We start from the raw sequence: 21569 nt of genomic DNA, 5'->3' as shown, positions 1-21569 counted from the left end.
TACCAGATGTCGATTTTGATGGATTCGACGTTGAGGTAGTGGACTCGCTGTCGTCCAAAGCTGGCGGTGGTGGAGTCTCACGATGGGCTCACATCACACAGTCTCAAGTCTGCGTTCCCGCCGAAGCCTCAGTCGTACAGCATGTTCACCTTGGACTCGCCGTTCGATTCTGTGTCATCGAGGTAGCGATGATTGTTTTGGGAGGTAAAGGAGTCAACGTGAAAGAGTCCAGATCTCGCTTCCTTGACCAATCACGACAACCCTGTCAGAGCTCATCCACATCAGTTCCACCATTTCTCCGAGTCGTTTTCCGTTGCAATAACTTGCACCAGATTCCTTCTCTGTGCTGAGGCTGCTTGGGAATCTTATCGGCAGTCAAATATTTCAAGTCCGGGCCTCGTCTGGTACTGGCAATGCTGTCAGAGCCCTGAAGTTTGTTGCACGAGACCGATGTCACTCCCCGTAATCCTCTCCTCTCTTCGAAGCCAGAATATACGGCCTCTTCTCCCAGAAGCCGTCACCGATGATATCACAATGCTCAACCTCGATCTTAGCCTTCATTTTCCTCTTCTTCTCCTTCTCGAGCTGACTTTTGCTTCCCTCGGTAGCTTCCTTGTTCCTTTCTTGGCCATTGACCTCCAGATCATACGCCCGATACACGACCGTTCCCTTGCGATAGATCTCATCTTCCTTGTTATAGTTGATCCCAAACTTGGTGAACAAGATCTCATTCTTATCTCCACTAACGGTCCCTTTCAGCTCTTCCTCAGCTTCAGTACCAGTCCGGCCCCCTTTCAGCACCAAGTTCCAGAAAGTCGTGTTGTAAAGATTGTTGATGTGGCAGTCCGCTTGTCTCCAAGCAAGATAATCCCTCAGGATCTTGCGCTTCGGATAGCACACGCATCTTCCATCGAAAGTCGGCCAAGGTCTCTCTAACTCGACGCCTTGCATGTACTTCGGCCACAACATGCAGTACTCTGCCGTGAACTGCGTTGCCACACTCGTCGCCAGTTTCACCGCTCGCCTCTCGAAGAGCTGTGCGCTCTCGTGGAAGATGAAGCTGTATTCATCGCTTTGGCCATATGCAAGCACGATATCGACAAAGGACCTGACGACTTCCACTGCCGCTGCGTTCATGAGATCCAATGCTCGCCGATCATTCGGTTTGGCGAAATCGTACTTTTTGCAGAGTTTGCTGAAACCTCGTCCATCGATTCGTACGACGATCCAGTTGGAGGGTGGTAGCGCATCCCATGTCTCGAAGGACCTGACGTATTGGAACTCGCTGTTTGCCATTTCACGAATTTGTCTTTCTTTTCTTCATGTGTTCTTCAAGTCCACGTTGCCAGGGAGAAGGAGACTGAGCGCTTCAAATCCAATGAGTTCCGGTCAATTGATCTGGCCAGTGGTATTGACCTCGATTGACGCCTTTGCATTTGCATGTTGTTGAACATTCGTGAGTCGTAGTCACCAAATCTGTCTCGGCCGCTGGGGCTATTCTACAATAAGACTAGTGTTAGATTGAGCGCGTACCTAATTGGCTCAAAATGCTCAGGGTGTGAATTCCTAGACACCGTCGTGGTTCCCGGGCAGTCGAACGGGATAAATAAGGGGTCAGAGAAAGCACTTCGACAGCACGGAGGAGGCACCAGAGACGAAGGAGGTGGGATACTAACACACCGCGGAGAGTGTTATGGCGAGTGAAGGCCGGAGAAAGCCTTTTGGTCGTTATCCCAACTCTGCATTCCAAACCCCCACAAGCAGTCAACGATGCACCGCAAGAGGGGAGGAGGCTTGAGCAACACTCACAGACCTGACCCGATCAGATCTCACAAGCGAAGAGAAGACAAGAAAAAGGGAAAATAAGTTTTGATGCAACATGCGCAGGGCGCTCCTTGCAATTTTCATCTTATCTGAAAACAGGTCCCAATTCTCGTCACATGTCGCATATCCCTTTCTTTCTTTGCGCATTCTTGGGCGGAGGCAATGATCCCTTCCTTCTTGCCCGCCCGAAAAAAAACCACTGTTCTGCCTCCCATTGGGTATCATCCGTGGGCTCTACAAGTATTAGCCCAACGTCAACCTTCGACGCAACACACACCAAAATAGGCCACCCTAGCTGCAAAAGCAGCATGCAAAACTCTGATGCAAAAGCAAGCAGTAACAAAGCCTCTGAGGAAAACACAGTGTCAATCTATGAGGCACACAGAAAACACTTTTTTTCGACACCGTCCGAACCACCCATGCAGCATCCACCCCTCGCTTCCACCAAGTCCACCCATCCATTCCAGTCCTTGGTATCTCGTTTTTTGCTTTCGTGTGGTTTCTCTTTCTCTATTGTCCAAGGAAGAGGTCTTCTAATAACGCCGTCCCAATGCATTGCCATGAACGCTCGAAAATAATTGTTACAGTGAAAAGAGGGAGGCCGTGACGTTGGACGCTGGCCAAAGTCGGTGCAAGAGGTGTGACGTGTGCTCAGCTAAGAGTACGCTTTCGCTCTTCGACCCGGCCCCCGTGCTCGAAAATGAATCTCATTTGATGCAGAATGGATCTGTAGTCATGCAGTATCGAAGTCAAGAACTAGGACTCGTCTTTGGGAGAGCTACAACACAATCAGCATGCGCGGTCATCAAGCGTCTCGCGGTGGACTTACTTTGGCGAGTACTGCGGGCTGGTAGGAGAGTACTGTGGACTCGTCGGACTCTGCTTCGCACCCGGTGACGCTGGCGAGTACCCGTTCTGAGCTGGGCTCGTGGGACTGTATATCGGCGACGTGGGGCTGTACTTGGGCGAGGTTGGAGAGGTACTGCTTGGGCCAGCGCTATTGTAGGCAGGGCTCGTCGGAGAGTAGACAGGTGAGGTCGGACTGTACTGCGGTGACGTCGGACTGTACTGTGGAGACGTTGGAGAGTACTTGGGTGATGTCGCACTGCCTGGCGCATGGGCCGGCGAGGTAGGGCTGTAGTTGGGCGATGTGGGCGAGTAGTTGGGTGAAGTTGGAGAGTAATTTGGCGACGTCGGGCTGTAGTTGGGTGAAGTCGGCGAGACTTTGTTGTTGCTGCTGAACTTCGGGGATGTTGGTGAGTAGTTGGGCGATGTGGGCGTGTATGCCGGGCTTGCTGGCGAGTACGCAGGAGACGTGATGGCGAAGGCAGGGCTGGACATGCCTGCCGACGGCGATGTTGGGGAGTAATTGCCGAATGAGGGCGACGTAGGCGAGTAGTTGCTGTAACCTGGGGAAGTCGGGCTCATGCTGCTGAATGGAGATTGTGGTGCATAGCCAGGACTCATGCCGCCGCGGTAAGGACTCAAACCGCCGTCGAAGCCACCGCCGTACGCCGTGAGACCGCCAGTTTCGTCTTGGCCTGCTTGGATGATCGGCGAGAAGTTGGCACCATAGTCTGGTCCAGTAAAGCCGCTCTCGGACATGGGCGAGTTCTGGTCGTAAGGTGTTTGTGCTCCGTCGGCCATTGGTGACATTGCGCCAGCGCCCATACCCATTTGCATGGGTCGCTGCGTGGCACTGACGGACTTGAGCATCTCGGTATCGAGAAGCATGTCGAACTCGCCAGTACCACTTGGCGCCAACTGGCCGAGAATAATGTTCTCCGACACGCCACGGCAGTCGTCCAGCTCACCAGATGAAGCTGCGTCGAAGAGAATTTCGACGGTCTCTTCGAAGGAGCAACGCATGAGGGCACCGGTGTCGGATCGGTTGATACCATGACGGGTGACTGCCATCAGCTCGCCTCGTGCGCACATGACGTCGCAAAGGATGGCCATGTGTCGGTGGTTGACGTACGAGCCGTCGTTGGTCAGCACATCCTTCATCTCCCTCATCAACGCAGCGCGGACTGCCTCGATGCCAAAGACTGCCATGATGGACTGGAAGTGATTGCATGTCGTGCGCGTGGCATCGACACCCTCCACAGCCAAAACCTTCTGCAGTTGCACACCGTCCGTGTCGAGATACCACTCTTTGCACGAGGCTTCTCTGTTGTTGTTCACCAGCTGCCCGTCAGGCTTCTCGTGGAGCTTGGTACCAGACGAGACGAAGACTCTCCGCACGCCTTCAACACCACGAAGGACGACCTTGTCGAGCATGTACTCTTCAAGACGCTTGAGCATGTCTTCTTCCTCGGTCTCAGACTCTTCTTCCTTGTTCTGGTTGTTCATGCGAATACGAATGACTTGCTCGTCCGCATTGTCGTCGGAAAAGATGATGGAAACATCTGACGAGAAGACATTCTTGATCTTTCCAGCCACTTCGGTCACGGTAAGGCCCTTGTCGAGCAGTTGACGACGGCTCAGTACGAGACGCAGAAGCCACCTGCTCTGCGAATCAACAGACTCTGCACCGTCTTCGGGAATGATGAAGTAAGACTCGACCATATCCCTGTCTGCTTCGATGACTGTGCTCTGAATATCAGGGTCGTAGTAGATCTCCGTCTCCTCTGTGACGCCTCGAAGGTTGGTGTGCTCAACCAGAGATCGAAGCTCCTTGGCAGTCTCTTGGTTGTCGTATTTCTCCGGCTGTTGGAAAACCTTCATGTTTGGTGTCTTGATGTTATCGGCAACGTTCAGAATTTCCTTGAGACGAGGCACACCCTTGGTTGTCGTCTTTGCAGTCACACCAGCCAAATGGAAGGTGTTGAGCGTCATCTGTGTGGCCGGCTCACCGATGGACTGCGCGGCAAGGACACCGACCATCTCACCTGGGCTGACAAGAGCTCGCAGGAATCGATTCTCGATATCACCAAGAATGTTGTCCAATGCCAGCTTGCTCAAGTGGTCTTCATTGACCAGTCTCTTGAAAGCCAGTCGCGAGCGGAACAGTGCCTTGCAGAGCAGGGTGGCGTTGAGATCGGCCTCCTTGGAGAGTTCGTCGTCACCTCGGATGATCTTGAGTCTGTCGAGCATCGCCTTGACCTTGGGAATGGTGTCTCGTGGATCCAAGTCACTCTTGCTGTTGTCGGTGATCTTGAACTTATCGCGTGCGTTCATGATCATGCGGCCAACATTGAGTGGAAGATAGCGACTCTCGTCTGCATCATCGACACTGCTGCGGATCTTCACACGGTCATGCTTGATTGCTTCGTACTCGGCATCGAAAAGCTCTTGGACTTCCACATCACCACGGAGCTCAGCGGCCATCTCCAGCACATTCGGGCTGAGAGCTTGGTTCTTGTGCTGAGGATTGATGACATCGAGCTTGTACTTCTTGTCGAATGCCTCATCAGAAGCGCTGATGATCTGCAGAGGCTGCGACTCAATGTACACGGCATCCAGACCGTCTTCACCGTAGGTGAACTGCAGGATGTCGCCAAGCGAGTTGCGAACGGTGCTGTCATATTTGATCATGACTTCCTCGAGTGCCTTGACAAGACGACGCTGGATGTACCCAGTCTCGGCAGTCTTGACAGCAGTGTCAATGAGACCTTCACGACCACCCATGGCGTGAAAGAAGAATTCTTGAGGAGTGAGACCACGGAGGTAGGAATTCTCGACGAAACCCCTCGAAGCTGGTGAGTAGTCGTCCTTGGGGAAGTGAGGAAGTACACGATCCTTGAAGCCGAATGGAAGACGCTTGCCTTCAAGAGATTGCTGTCCGACGGCAGCCGTCATCTGGGAAACGTTCGTGGTTGAGCCCTTGGAGCCGGACTTCACCATGGTTCCGACATTGTTGCACGGTCTCATGCGCTGGTAGGCGACATCACCTCCCTTGTTTCGAGCATTGTCCAGCGCCGCCTTGGTCTTGGACTCGAATGTCTCTCGAATAGTCATACCGGGAAGCGTCTCCATGTTGCCAGTCTCCACTTCCTTGACGTACTCGTCGATGGTGTGCTTCTGATCAAGAACTTCCTTTCCGATAAGCTCGACCATCTCTGCGTCAGGAATGGTATCGCCAATGCCGACACTGAAGCCGTTGTGTAGGAGCCAGTAGCAGACGATTCGCTGTGCTGCCGTGAAGAACTCGACGGTGGCATCAGGTCCTCGGTCGTTGAAGATGCAGTGCACAACACCGCCACCAGAAGCACCAACAATGCCCTTGACCATACGGCCCCAGATGAGCTCACCGTTCATGACAACCAGACCATCATCCTTCTCTTCTCTGAGAGGAATGTGGTTCTCCTTGGGCCGCATGATGTTGAGTCCTGATGGCAGTGCAAGCGATATTATCTGCTTGCCCGTCCATCGGGGGACTGGCTTGATGATTGCGGGAGGTGGAACGACGCCGTCCCAGCCTGGAACCCAAAGAAGGATGTTCATGACTTGTTCATAGTCGAGCATGACATCGCGGCGCGTCATCATGTAGATACCAGCCATGGTGTCTTGCACGATACCCATCAAAGGACCGTTCTTCTGTGGCGAGACAATGTTGTGGGGCACGGCGCAGAGGTTGGCAACCTCAGCGCGGGTCTCGTGCGACTGAGGAACGTGCAAGTTCATCTCGTCACCGTCGAAATCGGCGTTGTAAGGCGATGTGACGGACAAGTTGAGACGGAATGTGGAGTAAGGCATGACCTTCACACGGTGACCCATCATCGACTCCTTGTGCAGCGACGGCTGTCGGTTGAAGATGATGTAGTCGCCATCCACGATGTGTCGCTCGACAACCCAGCCTAGCTGGAGCTGAATCCCACTAGATTTCCTGTGGTAACGCAAGTCGATTCTTGAGCCGTCTTCGCGGATGATGAACTTTGCGCCGGGGTGGCCGTCAGGTCCTTCCCTCACCAAGTCGGTGAGCTTGTGGATGTTGTAGACAGTGACACGCTCTGGGAAGGTGAGAACGCGAGCGATTGATCGAGGCACACCGACTTGGTCGAGTTCAAGGTTGGGGTCACCAGTGATGACGGTACGTGCCGAGAAGTCGACACGCTTGCCCATGAGGTTACCTCGCAGACGACCTTCCTTGGACTTTAAACGTGCGCGGATGGCCTTGACTGGACGACCAGTCTTCTGAATGGCGGTAGGGATACCAGCAGTATCGTTGTCCATGTACGTCGCCACGTGGTATTGCAGCAGACCAGTGAACTCATCGTGGATGTGCTGTGGCGAACCCTCTTGCTCGCAACGACGAACGTTGGAGTTTGCACGGATAATGTCTGACAGCTTGAAGGTCAAGTCGTCTTCTGAGCGCATGCCCTGGCTCGTGCCGTCGATCGAAATACTGGGACGGACTGCTGGCGGTGGGACAGGCAGCACCGTCAGAATCATCCACTCAGGACGGGCGTAGTCGACATTGAGACCCAGGCGCTGGAGGTCTTCCTCGGAGATGTTGCGAAAGATGTTCAAAGCCATCTGCGGCGTGATCGTCCGCTTCTCAACACCACCGTCTTCGCCATCCTCACCCTTGGGGTTCTTCCACGTGCCAGTAAGCTTGAGCTGCTCCTTGCGAATGGTGGGTTGAGTGTTTCCACAGCCACCGTGAGCCCTGCGCTTGTCTTTGTCTTTCTTGAGGTCGTTGGGATCTCCATCCTCAGGCTTGTCCTCGATGTCTGCTGCGCAAACGTCCTTTGGCTTACAGAGGCGTGTGACTGCTTCGAACCGCCGCTTCGGATCGCGAAGTTTCAGAGCCATGGCAAACTCTGGCTTGTTCTGCAGGCATGCATGTGAGTACTGATACTGAGACGATGGCTTACCGTTTGTGAGGGTAATGAGAGAGACTTACTTCATCTTCCAAGAGCTTCCCGCAGTTGTGGCAAACTGATTCGAGGATCTTCTTGATCTTGGTGATGAAGCCTAGTCACGTGATATTTAGCATGTGAACTGAAGGTCAAGGACGTCTGAGCGGCAACCTACCGACGTGGAAGACTGGGACGGCCAGCTCGATGTGGCCAAAGTGCCCAGGACACTCTTGTTGGTTCTCGCCGCAGGTCGCGCACATCTGGCTACGGTCGATGGTGCCCAGCTTAGGGTCGTTCAAGCCCTTCTCGCGCGGCCGCTGGCGCTGCTCATCCAACGTCTCTGCATACTCGATGTGGCATACACTCATGCTCTTGATCTCCTCAGGTGAGAAGAGTCCGAACTGGATCTCTTGCACCGTCTTGAGAGGCGCCAACGATTTCGCGAAGGTCGCCATGTTGACGGTCGGGTGTGTGTGCAATCTTCAGGTGTGCTTGTTCTGATCTTCCGTACGTGCTCTTGACCGCAAAGGTTCGCTTCTGGTTCGCTTTCCTTTGAAGGTGATGCGCTTTGTTGGCACGTCGCTTCCACCTCACTGGCCGGTTTTGTTCTCCGCCACCTCTCCCCTATCAACCTGGCGCGACCTCAGTGAGGGCCGCCCACGCGCCTTGCGCCCTCGAACCAATCGCTCCTTCCTCTCTTATGACGCCGTCGTCGTTTGTGGGATGCCGCTGATGGGACGGTGCGCCGCGCGCTCGTAAGAATGTCGTCGGGCGGGCTGTCTGTCACGCGCCCGGAGGTCAATCGCAGGCCGGCTGGCGACTGAGGGATGGGTTGGAGCGTGTCTCCGTGGTCGACGCAGAGGGTAGAGGCAGTATCGCGAGGATCCGGGCGATTCTGTGATGGTTGACGGTGGGTGTCGAGGGTGTGATGGAGGTGGTGGTCGGTTGTAGGCAGGCGACCTCTTCAGCGGGCGACTGCCAAGCTTTATGGTCCGAGCGCAAAGTGACAGGGATCTTCGCTGTGGCACGCGAACAACACCCCAAACTTGAGAAGATGCGCTCTGCTCCAATCACTTCTGCTCAGATGTTCTCGCACCAGGCAAGAGAGTCGGAGAGTGCAGTGAAGAGGTCGTCGCCGCAGTCGTGAAGTGTCGACCTGAAGAAAGGAGAAACAGCAGCAGTGACTGGTGCCTCTGCTTGCCTCCTGCAGCGCGCATTCCAGTCATTCCAGTCATTCACTATTGCTGCGGCCTGCCTCATATGATGCACCATAGTTCGGCTGTGTAGTCTCTACTCGCATCCTGCATGACTCACTGTAGACTCGACGCTCTACCTCCACGATGAACCTGCCTCTCTCCGACCCGGTCCTGCTCGCCCAAGACATCCCCGAAACGCTCACTGCCCGCCTGCGATCATCCGGCCAGGCAGTCTGCATCCGCTTCTCTCACCGCGGCGATCTCCTGGCATCCGGCACTGCTAAGGGCACGATTGCCATCTTTGACCTCGAGACCAACGGCGTCGCGCGCAAACTCAAGGGCCACACATCTGGGCGCACCGTCCAGTCGCTGTCATGGGAGAAGAGTGGGCGATATCTGCTGAGCAGCAGCATCGATTGGAAGGTCATACTATGGGACTTGAAAGATGGGAGCAGAGTACGGACGGTCAATCTAGGTGCGCCAGTCTACATCGCCGAACTGCATCCGTCCAATTTCAATATCTGCGTTGCTGCACTGTACGAGTACAGGCCAGTTCTGGCAGACTTCACAGATAGCAAAAAGGTCAAGCAGATGGCTCTGCCCAACCTACCGAAGCGTGCGCCGCACGAGATCGAGGGGAACGAGAAGGCGGACGCAAAGCACTTTACGACAGTCGCTGCCTTTACGCCGACTGGATCGCATATCATTACTGGCACGACCAAAGGATGGCTGAACGTCATTGACAGCAAAACGAAAGAGACAGTCTACAGCAACCGACTTTGTAGCAAGCCGATTCTCCTCATACGTTTAAGCAGCTCTGGCCGCGATCTGCTGGTGAATGCTTCAGACACGATCATTCGTACGATCAAGCTGCCAGACCTCTCGGACCCGAACCTCCAACCGGACAGTATACGCCTCGAAGTCGAGCACAAATTTCAAGACGTCGTCAATCGCCTGTCTTGGAACCATGTTGCATTCAGCAGCAACGCCGACTATGTCATGGCCTCTACGCTCATGAATCACGACATCTACATTTGGGAGCGCGGACATGGATCGCTCGTCAAGATCTTGGAAGGACCGAAAGAGGAGCTGGGAGCGGTGGAGTGGCATCCAACAAGAGCTTTCGTTGCAGCAACTGGTGTGGAAAGCGGCAGGATATATCTCTGGTCAATCAACACGCCACAGCGCTGGTCAGCTCTCGCGCCTGACTTCGTCGAGGTTGAAGAGAACGTCGAATATATCGAGAAGGAAGACGAGTTCGACATACACGACACGGCAGAGCTGACGAAGAGGCGACTGGATCAGGAAGACGAGGACGTGGATGTATTGACGGTGGACGAAGAGCAACTAGAGCGGGAAGGCAGGATAGGCAAATTCGCAGGCGAAGAGTTCCGCATGCCAGTATTACTGGACATGGGCGAGAGTGACAGCGAGGACGAGATTGTGGCCATTGGAACCGGCCAATTCAGGAGAAAGAGCACAGCGCAAGCGGACGAGCTGGAATTTGTGGACGGCGACGACGTCGCGGATGGCGACATTGGGACTAATGGCCACGTTGGAACGAAGAGACGACGAGGGGAGTGAGCACCGAGCAAGCACGGACGAATGTATTGAACCAAGTGCTATGAAGAAAGCGAGCAGCGAGCTACATGTTTAGCCGCAGCAGAAGCTTTAGAGACCGACGGTGCATCACACGCAGCAGTAGTGAACACACGTCAAGTACGAAGCAGGCGGCCCGAATATGGTGGAATCCCATGTGCTGGCTCCAGTCCAAGACTCTCAAGCATGGCAGCCAAGCTGCCAGCCAAGAGCCGCGTCAACGTCAGCACTAGAATGGAAGAATACGACATTCAACGTGAAACGTGAGACATGAGCAAGAATCGAGGAATTGAAAGATTGAGAGGGGAATTCTCGAGGAGGTAATGTGAGAAGAGTTCATCGGGATAGACGTCAGTGGCATAGCCAACACGTTATAGTACCAGATCAAAGCGATGAATGATACTACCTTCTTCCATATGATAAATCACTGCACTGGGTATCTCAGCCAACTCACTTACTCGCTCGCCCATTTACTCCCTCACTTCCTTCCACACTAAGTAAGTAAGTAAGCAAGTAGATCAACAAGTAAGTAAATAAATAAGTAAGTGAGGGAGCAAGTGAGGGAGCAAATGAGCGAGTAAGTGGAGGAGCAAGTAAGAAAGTGAGGAACTAAGTGAGGCAGTAAGTAATGGAGTAAGTAAAGGATTGAGTGACGGAGTAAGTGAGGACTCACTCACTCACTTACTCGCCATCAGATCCTCTCCTCAACACTATCGACCCTTTCCAAGCTCCGGTCCTTCCCCTCCCCTTCCCAATCACTCTGAATCATCTCCGCCGCCTTCTCGGCCACCCCATACAAACTACTGCTCAAATGCGCCGAAAGCTGAATCGGCACCACGCTCGCATCAATCGCCCGCACATTCTGCAACCCGTACACTTTCAACCTGGAATCCACAACACCCCCAAGTTCCTCTTTCATCATGGACAATGTCCCAATGTAATGCCAGACGGATGTGAAGGACTTCTTGACCCAGTTCTCCCAGTCTTTTGAGGTGGCGTTCGCTGGAACGAGTGTTTTGCCGGGTGTGATTTCGTCGACGACGTAGTTGCTCAGGGGAGCGGTTTCGAAGACTTCCCTCGATTGCTGGTTGACGCGTGTTTGGAATTCGAGATCCAATGGATGGTGGAAGTAAGACGGTTCGACGATGGGATGATCCCATGCTGAATTTGACTGAATATGAGCGGTTCCTCGAGACAAGACGATCAGATTCCAGTTGTCGATGCCGACTTGGTTGGTGGTCGGGGTTATTGTGAAGAAGATCTCGGCGGCGGCGGAGTCGACCGTGTTGAAGAGATTGTCAAGCTGGGCGGAGAGGATGGTGGCAGTTGCGGTGGCGTTGGTGACGAGACCCGCTTCCTCTAGAGTTTGGGCGTAGGAGGTCAGGTTGGCTTTGACCGAGTTGTACCATGCCGCGCTGTCGTTTCGTAGGAGTTGTTGAGCTGTGACGAAGGAGATGGCAGAGGGTGGGCCAGTACCATTGAAGTCGGTGCCGTTCTTTGCGGTGAAAGTCAGGGTGTTCTTCGTCTGCTCCTGCATGTTCTTGCCGATGCCTTGCAGTGAGTGCTTGGTGGCGATGCCTGCGGCGTTGAGAACGTCTGGATCACCAACACCTGAGAGCTCGAGGATCTGTGGGCTCTGTAGAGAGCCTGCTGCAAGAAGGACTTCACGGTTGGCCTTGGCGAAGTGGACGGTGCTGTTCTTTGAAGCCTGGAAGTGGACTCCTTCGGCGATCAAATCCTGTCCCTCTTTCCAGACGATCTCGGTCACGCGGTGGCCAGTCAGGATGAGGAAGTTGTTTCGCTGCTCCAGCTGGTGCTGAGCATATGCAGTGAACGGGCTCGATCGGTTTTGGTTGTCCTCCACATCGACCATGTTGGGAATGACCGTGCCTCCATTGACAAGTCCTGACGCCGCGTCTGAGTTTCTCGAGAAGTTTGACCAGACCTTCTCTGATGCTTCAAGAGCAGGGATCTGGGTGCCTCCAAACATGCCAGCTCCAAATGCAACTTGAACAGGCCCTCCACTGCCGTGGTACAAAGAATCAAAATTGGCACCTTTGACCTGGTGCTGTTCCTGAGTAGGTTCGTGGAAGTTCTCGGCCTTGAGCATGTAGTCATTGAAGTCGTCCCAACCCCAGCTGTCGTCTCCCGTGAGGAAGGGCAACAGATCGTACTGCGACTTGGCACCCTTCGTCCATGAAGCACCATTCAGACTACCGCTACCGCCGAGAGTCTTTCCAGTTACCAAAAGCAGTTCTTCGCCGTTCTGCCAGGAGACAGGCGTCGAATATATGCTGTGGTCCAGCTCAGAGTCAAAAGCCTGGCCGTAAGCCCGTACGTCGTTGACGCGGGAGTCGTTGAAGTTGTTGTAGCCGGCTTCGATGACAAGGACAGAGACACTTGGATCTTCTGTCAGTCGGCTCGCAACGGTCAATCCAGTAAGACCACCACCAGCGATGATGTAGTCGAATGCTTGCATGTCGACAACGGCAGACGAGTTGGTGATGCCACTGCTAATCCTGGCTTCAGTCGAGCGTTTGGACTGTGCTGGCATAGCAACAACATAGCTGACGCAGGCAAGCGCAGCGATGAGGGAAGCTTGGTGCTTCATGATGGATAGATTGAGTAGAGAGTCTGGTAGTGATGATGCAAGGCTCCGGGGACATCTGGACAGTCTCAACCACTCCTTATATCCTCCTGCTCAATACGACCACAACTCACGACTACATCATCGCTGAACTCGCTCTCAGAGCGAGAAGACGATTGACCTCGTCGTCCACTTTCCCAATCCCGTAGCCAAGTGGCGAAAGGCACTATCTGCCTTGTCGTATTCCCAACAACACATCCCACGTGCGATGCGAATGGATTCCGAGACAGACTTTGTGCATAAGCGCACGTGTAGAGGCATATGATTCTGAACTGGTGTCGGTCGTCTCGGTCGTATTAGCCGTATGCCAACAGCCAAGAGAGGCTAAGCTGAGAGGGCTGAGCATCTCGTAGCTTGTGGTGCCAAGTGCTGTCGGTCTCATGGCGGTGGTATTCTCCTCAACGTCCATCAGAGTTGACGTTAACAGCATCGTGGCTTAACCTTGATGTCATTCTGTATGCAGTGTGTTGCGATGTTGTTGGTGTGTCGATCGTAAGATCGTGTCGCTGGCATGTCGGTGGATTTGCCATGTTGTCCGGAACAGGAAGCTGCGACTGGGTTTCAACCTCACCTCATCATGTTCAGGTTTGAGGACCTCAAACTAGTGCAAAAGCCGTTGTTTTTTCGATTGCCTTGCAACAGAAGAATGGCTGGAAAAGGCGACCGATTTTTCATTCCATTTGTTGAACGTCGGATCGAGCCGAGTCGTCCTGTTGTGCTGCAAGGTCAATTAGCTCCATCAGACCTACTGTTTGATGCCCCATCTCTTCTGAGTAACGACCGTTTCGTTGTCCTCGTCCTCGTCATTGTCCTTCTTAAGTCCGGGCTCCGGGTCTACCATGGGTGTTCCGCTCAAAGTGGGACAATCATCCCCATGACTCCTAGTCCATCTAATCAGCTTACAGCGCAATTGGCAGCGCAGTCGCTGGCAGAGAATCGGAGAGACAGCAGATCCATACGTGCCACTTTGGCCAGAACAAGGAGGGTAATACGGACTTTACTGGAAAGCCAAAACCCTGCCATGTGAGACCTGAATAGCGCTTTCGACCCGTCTTACGATTCTGTTTTATACATGAAGCTCAAAAGACATCCTAGGCACACCAACGCTGCATGATAATGGATCTAGCCAGACGAACGTCCGTCCATTGTCGCCCATCACTGGGTATACTCCTTCTGGAGTAGCTTGGCGATTGTCGTGAGCTGGATATTGCTCGTACCTGTCAAACACAACGTTAGCAGTCGTTTCAGAACGAGAAAACAGACATAATCTACCTTCGTAAATCTGCCCAATCTTCGAATCTCTCCAATACTTCTCAGCCAGGCCTTCACGGACGAAGCCCATACCACCCATCCATTCAATGGCTTGACCCGATACTCGGTTGGCGACCTGCGAGGCGTAAAGCTTGGCCATAGCAGCATCGATGACGAAGTCCTGGCCAGCTTCCTTCTTCCTAGCAGCGTTGTAGACTAAGGCACGAGCTGCAGTGATCTCTGTCCAAGCTTGAGCGAGCTGGTGCTGCATGCCCTGGAATTCACCAACGAGCATGCCGAATTGCTTCCGGTCGTTCCACACGTACTTGGCTGCGTTCTCGAAAGATCCAATGGCCAGTCCGGTCATCTGTGCGGCGATACCAATACGTCCTTCGTTCAGGAGACCAATGGCGTACTTGTAGCCATCGCCCTCCTTGCCCAGCAGGTTGCCCTTAGGGATTTCACACTCGTCGAAGTTGAGAACACAAGTCGAGGAGGCCTTGATACCGAGCTTCTTCTCCTTCTTTGCGATTGAGAGGCCAGGATTCTCCTTATCGACGATGAAGGCAGTGATACCCTTGTACCCCTTCTCGGGGTAGAGGTTGGCGAAGACGATGAAGAAGCCAGCCTCCATGGAGTTGGTGATCCACATCTTACTGCCGTTGATCTTGTATCCGTCTGCAGTCTTCTCTGCCTTGGTCTTCAATGCAAATGCGTCTGATCCAGAAACTGGCTCTGACAGACAGAAGGAGCCAACGGTCTCGGTTGCCAATCTCGGCAGCCACTTCTTCTTGCTCTCTTCTGTGCCGTACTTGAGAATGGCAGTGACCACCAATGTGTTGTGCACATCCACCATAACACTGACACTTGGATCCACCTTCGCAAGCTCTTCGATGCCCACAATTGCAGAAGTGAAGTTCATGCCCGCACCGCCGTACTTCTCAGGTATCTCCACACTCATGAGGCCTTGCTCGAAACATTGTTCTACAACAGCTGGGTCCATCTTCTCCGCCTCGTCCATGTCACGTACTTTGGGAAGAATGACCTCGTTTGCGAATCGTGACACCGAATCTGCCATGGCAGCTTCGACTTCATTGAGGTGGAATATCGGGGTTGGTTCGAGGGAATCGAGATCGACTACATCTGCGTTTCGTCGCTGTGGCGTGGTTGATAGACATCTTGCTCTGTACCAGATGTCAGTAAGAGAATTAAAAACGAGCTATAAAATCTCCTACGCTGGCACAGATCGCGTGAAAGGCGTTCGGACAGTGGGAGTTCTTGATGATGCGTTGACAGCTACTCGGGCGAGGGGTCGCATAGATCTTGCGAGGGAGGCCATTCTGAACGAACGCAATTGGCTTTCTGAATCGATACGGCAAAGACGCGTAAGTAGAAGAAGACGAGGGACTGAGAGAAATGAAGTGCGGTTACAGTTTCCCAGGCGCAGGAATTAAACGATCATATGCCTCTGCTCCTGGCAACGCCGTGCTTAGCCGTTTCTCCATGGGGTGTTAGGGTCCAACCTCGGTCCTCTCGGACATGTCGTGGAGATTTTGGGGCAACGCTCTGCCTCAGTCTCTTACTTTTTCCGAACAACACCACCGCATGTGCAATTCTGATGTGGCTTGTTGATAACATTATTATACCTTATCGATGTTTGCATCTTCCGAGAATGTGTAGTCCCTCCCTCGATGGGCTCCGAAATTCGGGTTCAATGGATGGAACGCAGCATCCTTCCATGGAATTTCCAGTTGAGCGAAATCGCCCTCTAAGCCGAACGCGTACTTTTCCAGAACTATATATCGGGATCTCAGCCAACCCACACACCCACATCCATACCTACTTCTGACTGTCGCTAGACACATCTTCCAGCGGCGGCAGCTGCGTCTTGCGGCTTCCATAACCTGACCTCAATCCCACCGAACGCCAGGAAGAATGGATTTGGCTTCCTACACCTGCCAAGTCATATCCGCGCTCGGATCCACGAGCTTGCAATTTTCGACCACAATCGAGGAGCGGTCTTCTCGTCTCGTGCCATCCCATGCAAGTGACAGCCGATTATCAACGACGTGGGTGTTGAGTTCGTCGAACGGGACCCAGATGTCATTGATGATGATCCATATCTGGGGCTCGTTCGGTCAGGCCGTTACGCTGCGAGCCTGAATCCTTTTCGGCTCTTGAATCTGCCTCCTCTGGCCGCTGGGTTGGTGAAGAAGGCCTTGACAGGGCCTTTTTAGCCTCTACGATCTCTCTCGGTCTCAGTTTAGGCGACATCAAGTCTATGGTCGGTAACGAAATTCTCGCTTCTCTAGACGCAGCGGACAATGCTGATGTTGACGATGAGAACGCATCAATCGTCGGAACACCACTCGGCATTGCAAGCTCTAAGCATTTGTCTGAGCTTACTGGTGTCTCTCACCTTGGTACATCGAAGCTTGGATGGCAGCTTCGCTCGTCAAATGACTACACGGCCCTACCCGAAGACTACGACGAGCATGAGCGTCCCAGAAACCGAGGGAGAAGACCGAAGCGAGACCAGTAGGCTGCAATCTGACATTATATGGACACTTCCGACAAAGACAATTCCGACTGCGGGGATTCAGAATGCCGTGTCTGCTGTGAGCTGCCCATCCACTACCATGACGATAGCATCGAGAACGGAGATACTGTCGGGTTTTGCTGGCTCGAACCTCAGCACAGCTCTGGTTGTCACTGCCTTGGGCACTTCCGTATACCTCGGACTGTTTGCCTGAGAAGCAGTTGAGGCTGCAGAAGCTTTTTACAAGTCGATCTGTACGCCTGATATTGTTATCGGGTCGGCGATCAATGCTGCCCAGCATGCGCTGGAATGGTTCTACAATGCAGAGTGTGGACCGTCGCGGCAAAGGCGAGACTTAGTGCCTCACTCTTGGAATGACTTTGGCCTTACTGTTAAGATCAATTGGTACCTCACTCCAGTCATCACTCAAGATCTCACTCGAGCGCTCACTCTAGGCCTCGCTTATTCTCAGGAAGAGATCACTTGGCTAATCACTTCAGACCTCACTCAAGAGATCACTTGAGGACTTAGCTCTGACCTCACTCAAAGGCTTACTTCAAGGTTCAACTTGGGCTTCAGTTCAGGAGTTGCCCTTGGATTCAGTTGGGCCGTCACTTCCTACTTCACTGTAGGCCACTCGGATAAAACATGCCTTGGTCACAGAACTTGGTCATCTTGGTTCTCTTCTTCAACGCAGCTATGCAGAAGAAGACGCCGACACCGCCGATTGCATACACCGACACATGGCATTTTACCTCTGGCTTATGGTGCAGAGCACGCGGAGACGGCCAACCTTGTCTGCCGGCCACCTCTGCGAGCTCGCAAATATCTTCGTTCAAGGAATGCATAGGCAAGGTTCTAAGATTACCCTGGACAGAGCAATTACTAACGCTGAGCAGAGATGCAGGAGGTTACCTCATGAGCGATGAGGCATCAACTTGCCGCCGAGTTTTGAGCACTTGTTCTATGTGTCTGATCCGACAACGGCATGATGTTGAGACACGTTCAACACGTACACAACTATATCTTGATGTTTGCTTGTGCACGGCTTCCCGAACATCCATAACGGCGTCTGACGTATTATGCACCAGAGTTCGCTTTCGATGCAGGCACAACAGGGTTAGAGCACGATTTTGCTGGCATGTATCACAGGTATGTGTGCATCAAAATATATTGCATGCACGTCTATGCTTCGAACTGAGACGCTTGCCAAACTCTGGTAAGTGGTGTAGCGGCCACAGGTCAACTTCTGTACGTTGGCCATTCGAACTCCTTTTCATACATGCAAAATGTGCAGGCAAAACGTATTAACCACAGCCCTCGTAACTTTGATCTCGAAGGATCAACAGCGTTATAGGCCACAGCCGTATTCACTTTGCTCCAATCACAAGCCATCCAAACACGGCCCGTGAACACCGACCGCCGATATATTCGGTTTTACGCGCGGAGATAGAATCCCTCTGTCGGCGCTGCTCAATGGGGAGTGCGCGAAAAGACGATTTTTCATTAACGCCTGGCCTACATCGGCGCGCTGCAGACTACAAATACGGAAGTACCCTTGGCGACGATAACATGGCTACGATGCCTGTAACAACAAGGAACACCGATGATGAGCGACACGGAAGACTCACGAAAGCCAGAGGACGTTGGAGAGGAAGAGAAAGGCAAAATCTCATCAGACGAGCCGGAACGCGATGAAAACATAGTAAGACTTCTTCCCGATCAGGGATACGCTGCAAGCTGTGAACTGCGCTCATTTAGCTCTTCTAGGTAACATGGGATGGACCGGACGACCAGGCGAATCCCAAAAATTGGTCGTTCAAACGACGATGGCTGGCGACAGGGTTGGTGTCGCTCATAACGTTCATGACACCCATAGCGTCGTCTATGATTGCACCGGCCCAGCAGCAGATTGGCGATGATCTGGGTGTGCATTCGACGTTTGGACTGTCACTTATCTTTTCGATCTTCCTGCTGGCCTTTGTCTTTGGTCCCCTGTTCATTGCGCCGTCGAGTGAGGTACGTCGATATCACCTCAAGTGTATCTTGAGCACTGCTAACGTTGAGCAGATTTGGGGCCGAGTCATTGTCCTCCAACTAGCCAACATCTGGTTTCTGATCTGGAATCTTGCTTGCGGGTTCGCGTACAACAACGGCTCGATGCTTGCATTCCGATTTCTGAGCGGTCTGGGCGGCTGTGCACCACAGACAGTTGGGGGTGGAGTCCTCAGCGATTTGTGGAGGGCCGATGAAAGGGGCATGGCGGTAGCATTGTACAGTCTGGCACCGATTCTTGGCCCAGCTGTTGGCCCTCTCATGGGAGCCTGGATTGCCGAGAAGACGACATGGCGATGGTCTTTTTGGGCCGTCACCATCTTCGGCGTGTGTGTGCAAGTCTTGATTTACTTCACCCTCTCCGAAACGTACGGCCCACGACTCCTGCACTGGAAGGCTGAAAGGCTGCGTAAAGAGACGGGTAACCAGAATCTGAGGACAGAGTACGAGCTGGCAGAACGCACACGACTCAAAATCTTCCAGCACGCCTTCATTCGTCCGCTCAAGCTCCTGACAACACAACCGATCGTCCAGTTTCTGGCACTCTACCAGTCTCTCATTTACGGCATCATTTACCTCATGCTCTCAACCTTCCCAACCATCTGGACAGACATATACCACGAATCCACAGGTATTGGCGGACTGAACTACATCAGCATCATGATTGGCTTCACCATAGGCGCCCAATCAGGCGGGTACTGTGTAGGCTTCATCTACCGCCGACTTTGCAAGACCACCCCAGATGGGAAGGGGCGACCGGAGTTCCGCGTACCTGTCCTCTTCGTCGCTACCGCCTTGGTTGCCGGTGGTCTCTTCATGTACGGATGGTCAGCTCAAGCACATACACACTGGATCGTGCCGAATATTGGCGCGGCCATCTTTTCCATGGGATGCATGTTGGTCATGACGTGTTTGCAGACGTACGTTATCGACGCGTATGGCGTGTTTTCGGCGAGTGCGATTGGGTGTACTGCGATGGCGAGGAGTTTGACAGGTTTTGGGTAAGCCAACCATGAACATCTTGGGATGCGGGCGTGGACTAATATTTTCGATACAGGTTCCCTCTTTTCGCTCCAGCGATGTACAGTGCATTGGGTCAAGGATGGGGGAATAGTGTTTTGGCATTTGCGGCGCTTGCGATTGGATACCCTGGTGCGCTTGTGCTTTGGTTTTACGGCAAGAAGTTGAGGGAGAGGAGTCCGTATGCGGCTGGGAAAGAGTCGTGATAGAGGGATAGAAGTATACCTGAGGCATGTATAGCAATGAGCATGGTGGATTGTAATATACGAAAGTTATGACTTACGGATCGATCACAGAGTGGTCTTAGCAACTTGGCGTGCTCTGTAAAATAATCTGGAGCTAAGTCCGTGAGTGATCTCTCGACTGAGGTCTAGAGTGATTAGCCGAGTGAGCCCTCGAGTAAACTCCCGAGTGATTCCAAGAGTGAGGCACCTAGTGAAAGGCCGGTGAGCATGAAAGTGATCTCTCGAATGATCCCTGTAGTGATGTGCAAAATAATCCCAGAACTGATCTCTCCAGTGAGGACTGGAATCAAATTCAAATAAGGTATTAAGTGAGGTCCGAGATGAAACTCGGGGTGAATTCAGTAATGATGTGACATACATCACTTCCCTTTCCAAGAACTCTGGGCCCCTTTCCGAGCTCCAAGTCAGAGCCTCAGTATACCCTCTCTTTACCACCCGGTAGAGCCTCCATGTCGACGCCTCTACCACGGCAAAGGCGAAGCCAGCGCCCATGCAGAGCTATGAAGCTCTACGAAAGGCCATATCAAGCTCCATGCAAGCCAGCACGAGGATACACCGTGGCTGCTGCACTCTTCGACGACGTTCAAAGGCCTCTGCGTGTGACTGTCAGGACTCGACTGGAACAGTCAATGCTCAGCCAGTACGTCCAGAGTGCGGTCTCGGATGCTTGAAATGGAGATGAAGAATTGTTGTTGATGTTATAGCGGAGGAGTGAATACTGGTGTAAGGAGACGATCAACCGACCTGCTAACTCGGCATCATGAGCCCTAGGCAAATCAATTAACAACACCATCAACGACCATATCGAAACGCCGATGGAGACACCACCAAACGCAAGCCTCGCAGCCCTTCCCAGATCCAGCCAGACACCCTCGCCGTGAAGTCACAAGCCTCCACCCGTACTTCTCACCCGCGGCAACTTGGAAGCCATTGAGACAATGGCTCCAATGGCTTTCAGGCAGCAGAATTTCGAAGCTTTATAGTGGTATGTGGTATGCACAGCATCGACACGAGGTGGCTTGCCGTCAGGAACCTATCTTCGTCAAGCCCTAGTAGGTCTATCGTGAGGGAGGGGGCCCACAATGAGGCTATGTTTAGGTAGTGCTGGTTGCGGGGAGTGAGGTCGTTGTGTGGGTTAGAGGTTTTGAATCTTTGATGATGGGAGGATGCTGTTGATGAAGCCGTGGTGTTCGATCGATGAGGGAAAATGCGGTTGTGTAGATCTGAACCACACGGGTGGGCTTAAAAAGGTCTCAACGCACCTCGAACGTCAATGCTATGCATCGACCGACGATGGCGAGTATCAATGGGTAGAACACTCCGTCTTAGAAATCACCAGCCATTGGAGACTAGCTGACAGATCCAGCACAGCCGTGACAAGTCTTGTCG

The 21569-nt window shown here is 53.0% G+C and overlaps 7 protein-coding genes across 7 annotated transcripts; 3 read left to right on the top strand and 4 right to left on the bottom strand.

Moving 5' to 3' along the window:
• Positions 1-453: 453 nt before the first annotated feature.
• Positions 454-1296, bottom strand: M409DRAFT_64557 (uncharacterized protein; the record flags this gene model as incomplete). Its single annotated transcript, XM_033816132.1, has 1 exon — positions 454-1296. One exon carries the CDS (start codon positions 1294-1296, stop codon positions 454-456), a length of 843 nt encoding a protein of 280 aa, XP_033671114.1.
• A 1353-nt stretch (positions 1297-2649) lies between these two features.
• M409DRAFT_64556 (uncharacterized protein) lies at positions 2650-8083 on the bottom strand (the record flags this gene model as incomplete). Its single annotated transcript, XM_033816131.1, has 3 exons — positions 2650-7599; positions 7673-7743; positions 7804-8083. 3 exons carry the CDS (start codon positions 8081-8083, stop codon positions 2650-2652), a joined length of 5301 nt encoding a protein of 1766 aa, XP_033671113.1.
• Positions 8084-8968: 885 nt separating this feature from the next.
• Positions 8969-10408, top strand: M409DRAFT_64555 (uncharacterized protein; the record flags this gene model as incomplete). The annotated part of the gene is made up of 1 exon (XM_033816130.1): positions 8969-10408. One exon carries the CDS (start codon positions 8969-8971, stop codon positions 10406-10408), a length of 1440 nt encoding a protein of 479 aa, XP_033671112.1.
• Positions 10409-11114: 706 nt separating this feature from the next.
• Positions 11115-13034, bottom strand: M409DRAFT_19823 (GMC oxidoreductase; the record flags this gene model as incomplete). Its single annotated transcript, XM_033805109.1, has 1 exon — positions 11115-13034. The coding sequence occupies one exon, from the start codon at positions 13032-13034 to the stop codon at positions 11115-11117; it is 1920 nt and encodes a 639-aa protein (XP_033671111.1).
• A 1191-nt stretch (positions 13035-14225) lies between these two features.
• M409DRAFT_51963 (uncharacterized protein) lies at positions 14226-15660 on the bottom strand (the record flags this gene model as incomplete). The annotated part of the gene is made up of 3 exons (XM_033811950.1): positions 14226-14287; positions 14343-15505; positions 15557-15660. 3 exons carry the CDS (start codon positions 15658-15660, stop codon positions 14226-14228), a joined length of 1329 nt encoding a protein of 442 aa, XP_033671110.1.
• A 596-nt stretch (positions 15661-16256) lies between these two features.
• Positions 16257-16863, top strand: M409DRAFT_51962 (uncharacterized protein; the record flags this gene model as incomplete). The annotated part of the gene is made up of 2 exons (XM_033811949.1): positions 16257-16390; positions 16464-16863. The coding sequence occupies 2 exons, from the start codon at positions 16257-16259 to the stop codon at positions 16861-16863; spliced, it is 534 nt and encodes a 177-aa protein (XP_033671109.1).
• A 1606-nt stretch (positions 16864-18469) lies between these two features.
• M409DRAFT_51961 (uncharacterized protein) lies at positions 18470-20141 on the top strand (the record flags this gene model as incomplete). Its single annotated transcript, XM_033811948.1, has 4 exons — positions 18470-18565; positions 18631-18879; positions 18931-19916; positions 19973-20141. The coding sequence occupies 4 exons, from the start codon at positions 18470-18472 to the stop codon at positions 20139-20141; spliced, it is 1500 nt and encodes a 499-aa protein (XP_033671108.1).
• Between the last annotated feature and the right edge of the window lie 1428 nt (positions 20142-21569).

This window comes from Zasmidium cellare (assembly GCF_010093935.1).
Source record: "Zasmidium cellare ATCC 36951 unplaced genomic scaffold M409scaffold_8, whole genome shotgun sequence".
NCBI lineage: Eukaryota > Fungi > Ascomycota > Dothideomycetes > Mycosphaerellales > Mycosphaerellaceae > Zasmidium > Zasmidium cellare.
The sequence above is the reverse complement of the archived record's forward strand: the minus strand, read 5'-3'. Positions and strand labels throughout refer to the sequence as shown.